This window comes from Camellia sinensis, chromosome 14, assembly GCF_055761805.1.
Source record: "Camellia sinensis isolate YWXY chromosome 14, ASM5576180v1, whole genome shotgun sequence".
Taxonomy (NCBI): Eukaryota; Viridiplantae; Streptophyta; class Magnoliopsida; order Ericales; family Theaceae; genus Camellia; species Camellia sinensis.
In genome coordinates this window covers 143,248,230-143,257,151 of record NC_138974.1, presented here as the reverse complement: position 1 = coordinate 143,257,151, position 8,922 = coordinate 143,248,230, and the positions used below count along the sequence as shown (strand labels likewise).

The 8,922-nt window shown below is 42.0% G+C and overlaps 1 protein-coding gene across 1 annotated transcript; it reads left to right on the top strand.

Annotated features, from left to right (window-relative positions):
* The first annotated feature begins 6,297 nt into the window (after window positions 1-6,297).
* On the top strand, window positions 6,298-7,409 carry LOC145807359 (uncharacterized). Its single transcript, XM_082905348.1, has 2 exons — window positions 6,298-6,621; window positions 7,047-7,409. Exons 1-2 carry the CDS (start codon window positions 6,298-6,300, stop codon window positions 7,407-7,409), a joined length of 687 nt encoding a protein of 228 aa, XP_082761474.1.
* Window positions 7,410-8,922: the final 1,513 nt, after the last annotated feature.

Below are 8,922 nucleotides of genomic sequence, written 5' to 3'. Positions count from 1 at the left end.
GGAAATACTCTTTAGATCCTGGAGGACGCCAATGATCCTCAGCTAGTCACCTGAAAAGACACAAATACTTTGGTCGGCGGTGCCGGAATTAGCACTCCGACGGATAAGTCAGTCCTTATACTCAAGATAGCTGGTCTTCTAAGTTTAAGTAAAGTGATTGTCACATACCTTTCTAAGTCTGTTATTCCCATATTTATACCTGTTTCTTCTAGGCCTCGGGGCCAGGGCCTACTTTTTAATCATTGTCCTTTCTATTATTCGGCTCCAAGGGTCTACACTTATTCGGCCCTTATATTATATTCGGCCCTCTATTCTCGCAGGATATAGCCGATTAATATCAGCCTTCTAAAGTGCGCACCTTCTAACTTTGCCATATATTCGGCTCCCACAGTGTTAAATTAAATTAAAAAGTGATTAATAAACTACTCTAATATTACTCAACTTGCTTGTCACGTTGACATATAGTGAAGAAAGGTTAAGATTATTCTAGAATTAAGCTGAGGTATTGTGCTAACTTCATATAATTGAGAAGACAAGTGAGTACATTCGTTGTATTACTTGAGACAAATCGGACAGGAGAGAGAGAAAGAGAGCGAGCGTTCACCTTTGCGGGAAGGAGAGAGAGAGAAAGGCAGAGAGAGAGAGAGAGAGAGAGAGAGTTCACCTTTGCTGGAAGGAATTCAAACAGAGAGTTAAAGAGAGGAAGAGAGGAGCCGTACCAGAGAAAGAGAAAGAAGAAGAGGGTTTTGTAGGATACGAAGATTTAAGTTAAAAATTATGAAAAAATCATCTTGAGGTTAGAAATTTCATTTTCTTTCTAGTATTGTTTAATTAATTGATTTAAGGGGGATTTTGAGAGGATTAAAAATAAAGATTTGAAGATTAATTGTATGAATTGATAAAAATTGAGTTTTTTTAGGTAAATTAAGTTAGAATGAAAAATATGAGTTATGATTTATAAAATTTGATAAGTTTAGGTTTAATTCTGAGAATTATTCTTGAATTGAGCCCCATAAATTACATGCAACAAGACTTGTTTGAAGATTTGATCCATACCATGAAGTTAGGTTTAAGTTTATGAAAATTAATTTAGAATTTAATCATTTTGGGTTTGAATTTAGTTGTCTTAACATGAAATTGAATTTCAATTGAACATGCATCATGAATTCTCAAGAGTTTTGAAAGTTAATTAATGTTTTAGGATTTGTGGGTTTGAAATTGGGCTTAATATGAAGAAAATGAATTAAATTTAAATTTGGACAAATTTGGAAATAAAGTATAATTTATATTTGAGAATCAAGAATTAGTTTGATTTTGATTTCAATTTCATACATGTAAATATTTTTGAAAGGGCTTTATAGCACTGATTTTATGTTTCATAAAATAAAGAAAGAATTGAAGGATGATTTTTAAAACATAATATCCTAGGCCTAAATTTTAATTAAAATCACGGAATTTCGAAGTACAAGTGGAACTAACTTTAAATATATGTAATTGGAAATATTTTTGCATGTTTGAGTGAGCCATGTATGAATTTGGAGACTTGGTAATTGTTTTGAAGTCTAAACAGCATTATGGAAAACTAAGAATTCGTCATCGTCGCCTGAACGAAGAAGTTGTCGCTCGAGCATAGAATGTTAGCAACCAGTAGTTTTGCAGACCAAAGGGGTCTGCTTGAGTGAGCAAAGTTATGCTCGAGCGAGGGACCCTGTTTTAGAAAATTGTGAAAAGCTTTTTGATGTTATGTTTTCCATTCTCTTCCATTTCTAAGCACTCTTAGGCATGCATTGAACATTATAAATGAATTAAAGGACAAGAAAAAAGCCTAAGGGAGTTAAATAAGTTTAAGAATATATTGAATTGCTTTGTGACCAGATGTATTATGAAACATGTAGGGTCCAGCGCGAGGACAAATCCAACGACCGAACACTGTGAGTAATATCTTAACTAAGATATTTTCAAGTATGCTATTTTCCAAATGCTACTCTTGAATAAGCCTTATGGATTTGTTGATTTAAATTATGAATGAGTATTCTATATGCCTGACTTTTGTATAAAGCTTTATGAAGAACATGAATTGGTCCTAAGGCCGTTTGCTATGTTTGAAACGGGTCTGAGGACGTTTGATATGTCTGAGTTAGGCCCGAGGCCGTTTGATATACTTGAATTGGGCCAGAGGCTGTTTGATATGTTGGACTAGAGGTCGTTTTATATGAATGTGATCATGATCATGGATATGAAATAGGCATAAATATAATGGGCCAGAGCCCGTTTGATATGATTGGGCCAGAGTCCGTTTGACATGTTTAGGCTAGAGGTCGTCTGGCATATTTGGGCCTAAGGCAATTTGTTATTTTTAAAAAGAATATTAATGGGCCTAAGGCTGTTTGATATGTTTGACAAGTATATTACTTATTAGAGAATCTCATTCATATAACCTCTTTAATTTGATATTATTCACTAGGCGTTAGCTCACTCTTTATATATATATATGTATATATATGTATGTGAGTAATTGGAGGATCAACATTAGAGTTTGCCCGGAGTTTGCCTAATTGTCAAGCCACCCATGAAGTGCCTCCGTGTAGAGGCTTTGTTTTATTTTTCAAGCTTTGGTTAACATTTGTATTTTGTTAAAAGACCTTCATGTAGTGTGTGAAATATGTTATAAAATATGTCTTCATACATGTATATATATATAAGTGTATTAAGGATGTTTTAATTACTATAGTTGAACATGTACACATAGTTCAATGGACATTACTATTTTTATTTTGCTTCCGCTTTAGCCGCACTTATATCTAAATATTTTTGAATTTTGTCTTTAAAGTCATAGGTAATCTTCGGATTACTGGCCGGTTACAATGCTAAACCTGTAGGGGCGGGTTTGGGTTGTGACAGACTATTTCTTCAGAGCCGTTTGGGGTTCTCCCATTGTACAGAGGTCCTTTGGCTTAGCGGATTGAGGTGGGCCCTCCTATTGGCCTTGGTCTCTCCCTCGCTAGCGAGTCCGCCTGCGATCACCATGATCATGGGTGGTTGAGGGTGTCGTTCTTGAGAATAGAAATGAGGAATCTGGTGGGCGGGTACTGGGTTGATCCGAGAATGGGGTGCGAGGTTTTGTTTGCACGGTTGGTTTGTAGTGGCATCAAGTCCAAAACCGCTCCCAGAGGCCATGAAAGAAGAATAGCAGTAACGAGATGGGATTAGGTCGGGATAGTTTAAGCGGGAGTCGGAGATGGCTTTTCATAAGACGTTCTCACAGACGACGTCAACTGATGATATCAGTACAATGGGGGAATATAGGTCCGAACTAAACGATGGCCTGGGTACTAGAGATGGGATGGATGCTACCGGTGAACACCTGCAAAACAAGCTTGAGAGAGGTCGCTGAGGGTGGTCTCCTCTCTTTTGGCCCTCCGTCGATCAAGTTAGAAAACTGTGTAGGAAGGTTAGAGCAAGAGTGTATGAATGTAAGGATCAAAACTAGATACCTTACTTTTCCTTGTGTTCCCCTATATATAGGATTTCGAAGATATCGTTAGGGAGATATTTTCATTCCCCTTGTCACGTTGCCATGCGTTTCAAGATTATAAGGGTCATACTAGCTCCTTAGAATGTGCACCTCCATCGTCCTTTCCCTTCTAGGTAATGGTCACAGGTGCATGATTTTCGTGCCACGTAGACTCGAGGGGTCCCTTCAAGGTTCTTCAGCTGAGTTTCCAACCCTGCCTAACCTAGGTTAGCCTCCCCTTCCCGGGCTGGCTTTGCCCTTCTGGGTTGGGCCTAGGTTGGGTTTGGTAGCCAGTGGGTTGAAAAGACTCCCCAAGCCCACGTAGGCCGAAGTTTTTGGTGGGTCGTATGTATCAAATTTCTCCAATCTTGAAACGAATCAGATATGTTCACTTTAATCATCGGAAGAAAAAGAAATCAAGGAGAGTGAAGATTTATTATATATATATATATATAGAGAGAGAGAGAGAGAGAGAGAGAGAAAATGAGATTTCTAGGGGAGAGAGAGAAAGAGAGGAGTCACATGGAAAAGGAAACTCATCTTCTGCAGATCAACTTGATCTCCGCTCAAGGTCTGAAGACTCCATCCACTAATCTCCGTTGATTGAAGACCTACATAATCATCTGGGTCGATTCCTCGCCAAGCTCCGAACCTCCACCGACCGACTCGGCGGCAAAAACCCTACCTGGAACGAGAAGTTCATATTCTGAGTCTCTTTCGAATTTCTCTCCAGTGAGACCTCCACTATCTCCATCCAAATGCATCAAGAACACTCTCGTCAGCACCGTCCGCTTCCTCCTTAGCAACTACATCACCACTGCTTCTCACCCCAGGATCAGTACTCTGGCCTTCACCGCCATCTAGATCTACTTCCCCTCCGGTCTATTTCACAATGTTCTCAACATTGCCGCAACCGTGCTCGACGGCTTAGATCTCATAGCCGCTACTGGATTGTCGGCGATTTGTTTCCACAATCTCATGGGGGAGTCGGCGATAGCGTTGGCATCCGCATAATCGAAGAGGATCAAACAAAAATGGGAAATCCTTAGGTACCAAATCCTATGGAGACTTAGTGGATTTTTTGAATGGTATGGATTCAACAACCTCATCTTTGTTAGTTGCATCAACGATGTTGAAGGAGTGGAACTGTGAGAGAAGGTATAAAAGCTGCAATGGTGAGACAAGTGAAGCTTTTGTCTCAAGAATTGCAAGCATTGAAGAAACCACCACCACAGGCGAGGGTACGTTCCCAGGAATGAGTAAAGCATCATGCTCAGAAGAGAGAAGCCTTTGGCCTAGCGAAGAAGCAAAATAGAGAATGTTCAAGGGGGAGTTGTCAGTTCAAGTAAGATGAAGGATGAAGTTCCAATTCGGTTGAAGAGAAAGGGAGGACACTCAGAGGATTTTGCTTATTCCGCTGATGTCGCTTCTTATTTTCGTCACCGAGATGTGGTGAAGTGAAAAAGACCTCAAACTTCAAGAGAGATCGACTAGTCCGAGATTAATGTTGAGGACACAAGAGATTTCCTCAATCAGAGAAGAAAAGAAAGGTTGCTACAAGAAGTCCGAGAAGAAGAGGAGAGGTCCACCCAGTCCGTGAGGGAGGTTTCAAGATGAGCTGCTTAGTGGGCTTTAGAGTCGAGAAGAAGGGAAATCGAGAAAGGGATCACGTTAATGAAAGTTCCTCAGTCAAGAGCACTGGTGATGACCTCCCCATTTATTAAGAGCATAGAAAGTGTGGACCCTTCGAAAAAGTTCACGATGCTAAAGTTTGAGCTGTATGATTGGAAGACAGACCCTTATGACTACATTCGCCACTACAGGCACACCATGTCCTTGTGGAGTGGGAATGATGCTCTCATATGCCGCATATTACCCTCTAGCTTAGGACATGTGGTTAGTAGGTGGCTTGACAAGTTGGGAGAGCGGACAGTACAAAGTTGGAGAAAAATGTCCGAGCAATTTGTGGATAGGTTCGTCAACAACAACAAGCAACCAAATGAGGTAAACGCACTTCTGGGCTTGAGGAAAGATTATTCTTAGTGCCTCCAAGAGTATTCTTAGGTCTATTGGAAAACTTTCAATGAGATAAACGACTGCACTGAGCAGATTATTGTTGCAACGTTCAAATATGGACTCAACCCAGATAGTCACCTCAGACAATCACTTACCAAGCAGCCTCCTACCACCTTGACTGACCTGAGGTCTCGGATTAACAAAAACATCAAGTTGGAGGAGGATGTCAAGTGGGATAAGAAACCAACCCAAGCGAAGAAAGAGCCCAAGCAGCAACAATTCCAGCAACCTCAACAGAAGCAACAATAGTCAAGCAAGAATGCTCGTAAGGATAAGAACGTGGATCATGGTATCTACACGATTTTCATCAAACCCATCTATAAACTCTTCTATGACATAAAGGACAAGCTCTTCTTCAAGTGGCCAGCCAAAATGAAGGGGGATCCCAAGTTCAGAAACCTGAAGGCCAAATGTTCTTATCATAGGGACATTGGGCACATGACAAAGGATTGCAAGGTGTTCAAATAGCCTCTAGAAGAGTTGGTGGCAGTAGGCTACCTGAAGGAGTTCTTGGCCCAAAACTAGGACCAATTGGCTCCAAAAGAGCCAAACCAAGGGCGAAACGGAGATGAAGAACACCCCCGAGGAGTAATCAATGTAATTCGTGGAGAGCCAAGGCCAAGAAAAATGGATGCCAACCGGGTAGAGCGGCGACAGGCTGGGCATGCGAAAGAAGTTTTCCAAGCAGAGCAGTCCTCGAGAGAAAAATGGTTGAGACCAACCGGGGAAGAAACCAGACAACCATCAATTTCTCAGATAAGGGCCTTCAAGGGGTCGTTTACCCTCGTAATGACGCCCTAGTAGTCACCCTTAACCTAGATGACTATGGTGTGAAAAGGATACTAATCGACCAAGGCAGTGTAGCCAAGATCATGTACTATAGCTTGTTCAAGCAGCTCAACTTGAGGAAGGAAGCCCTAACACCGGTGGATGCACCCTTGCTTGGATTCAATTCCAATCGAGTGTGGCCACTTGGGGAGATAACTCTGCCAATAAGAGCAGGAACAGTTACACTCCAAGTAGACTTTCTGGTAGCGGATGTCTTTCCCCCTATAATGCAATTATGGGACGTCTCTGGCTGTATGAAATGAGGCCATGCCCTCAACTTATCACCAGTGTCTGAAGTTCCCAACTGAGAAAGGAGTAGAAATAGTCCGAGGAGATCAAACTGTGTCTAAGCAATGCATGGTAACAAAACTTGGACAAAAACAGCATAGGAAAGCACAGAAGAGGGTGCAAATGGTGAAGGTGCCAAACCAAGAAGCCTTGGAAGACATGGGGAAGGTTCCAAGTTCCAAAGTTGTAGAAGAGCTCAAAAAGATCTAGATCACTCTAGATGACCTAGAAAGGTATTTCTTTCTCGGATCATCTCCTATAGAGAAAGAAAAGGCCAAGCTGTTCCAGTTCTTAATGGAATACATTAAGGTCTTCGCCTGGACCCCCTATGCAATGCCAGGCGTGGATTTTCCACCGACTCAACGTGGATCCAGTACACAAGCTTGTTGTCCAAAGAAGTAGAAAATCCCATGTGCAACACGTTGAGGCAGTAGTGGTAGAGGTGGAGCGGCTGCTAGAGGCTATAGCAATCAGCAATATCCACTACCCAACTTGGCTATCAAACACAATGGTAGTCAAGAAGAAGTATGGCAAGTGGAGGGCCTGCATGGACTTCACTAGCTTGAATAAGGCTTGCCCAAAGGATTGTTTCCCATTGCTGAGAATTGATCAGCTGGTCGACTCTACTTCGGGCCATGGTCGGATGAGTTTTCTCGACGCCTACAGAGGTCATCATCAGATATCAATGTATGAACCCAACTAGGAGAAAATTGTATTAATTACTCCTCGGGGGTTATACTGCTACAAGTGATGCCTTTTGGGCTCAAGAATGCTAGGGCTACATACCAGAGGCTGGCCACCACTATGTTCAAAGGTCTTCTTGGGAAGACTATGGAGGTGTACGTAGATGATATGGTGATCAAGAGCACGGAGAAGTCTGACCACTTGGAGGATCTCAAAACGACTTTTGACATCCTAAAAGCATACAAACTTAGACTCAATGCTTCTAAGTGTGCTTTTGGGGTGGGGTCTAGGAAATTCCTTGGTTATTTGGTCACTCAACGGGGGATTGAGGCTGACCTTCATCAAATCAAAGCAATGCTCGACCTCAAATCTCTCGAGAAGGTGAAAGACGTCTAGCAGCTGACTAGAATGGTAGCAGCACTCAACAGATTCATTAGCCGCTCCTTGGACAAGTGCAAATTATTCTTCCAATTTCTCAAGAAAGGTCAAAGAGTGGGTTGGTCGGAAGAATGTAACCGAGCAATGGAAGATTTGAAGCGCTACCACATTACGCCACCACTCTTGACCACTCCAGAACAAGAAGAAAGACTCTTCCTTGATCTGGCAGTGTCCGAGCACGCTGTTAGCTCAGTTCTTGTCAGAGCAGAGAGAAGGGACCATCTCCCCATTTATTACATCAGCAAGACAATGAATGGGGCAAAATCAAGATATCTCCCTCTTGAAAAGATTGCCTTGGCACTAGTGACCACTGCTAGGAAACTTATGCATTATTTCCAAGGTCACCCAATCACTGTTCTAACACAACACCTCCTCGAGTCAATCTTTCAGAAGGCTGACTTCTCGGGCAGAATAGCAAGATGGGCAGTTGAACTTGGGGAATATGACATAAGTTTCCAGCCGAGAATAGTAATCAAGGCCCTAGTCTTGGCAGACTTGTTGCAGAATTCTCTGCTAAGATGATGGGTCTAAGTCCACTAGTCTGCGCACTAACAACTGGAGTTGGGGGGCAACAGGAGGAAAAGCAAGGCAAGCAATGGACCGAGAAGAAGGATAAGAAGATGAGAAAGAAAGAGAGAACCACCCCAATGATGGACCCAAAATAGAACTTACCAAAAGAGGTAGACTTGGGTGGTGGCTCAAAATACATCGTCGAGTTGCCTACATGTCCAACTCCAGATAATCTTACTGAAGAACAGAGCAGCACTTGGAAGCTTTATCTCGGCGATATTTGGAAGATCTACATGGATGGATCTTCCAACTTGAAGGGGGCTGGAGCTGGAATTGTTTTGATTTCCCTTAAAGGAATCCTACATAAGCAAGCCATCAAAATGAGGTTCCAAGCCTCAATTAATGTTGCTGAATATGAGGCCCTACTAGCAGGAATGAGCCAAGATGCTGGGAGTGGATAACATCATCCATTGTGATTCCCAATTGGTGGTCAACCAATTTTCTAGGGAATACAGTGTAGAGGATGATAAGAAGTTCACTTACTAGGAGAAAACCAAGGAAGCAGTGAAGGCCTTCACTCACTT

Excerpts from the sequence above, each read along its gene's own strand:
- LOC145807359 (XM_082905348.1), top strand. The coding sequence starts at position 6,298 with ATGGTTGAGACCAACCGGGGAAGAAACCAGACAACCATCAATTTCTCA. Across the intron at positions 6,622-7,046 it reads CACTCCAAGTAGACTTTCTG|GCGTGGATTTTCCACCGACT; the intron begins GTAGCGGATGTC and ends ATGCAATGCCAG.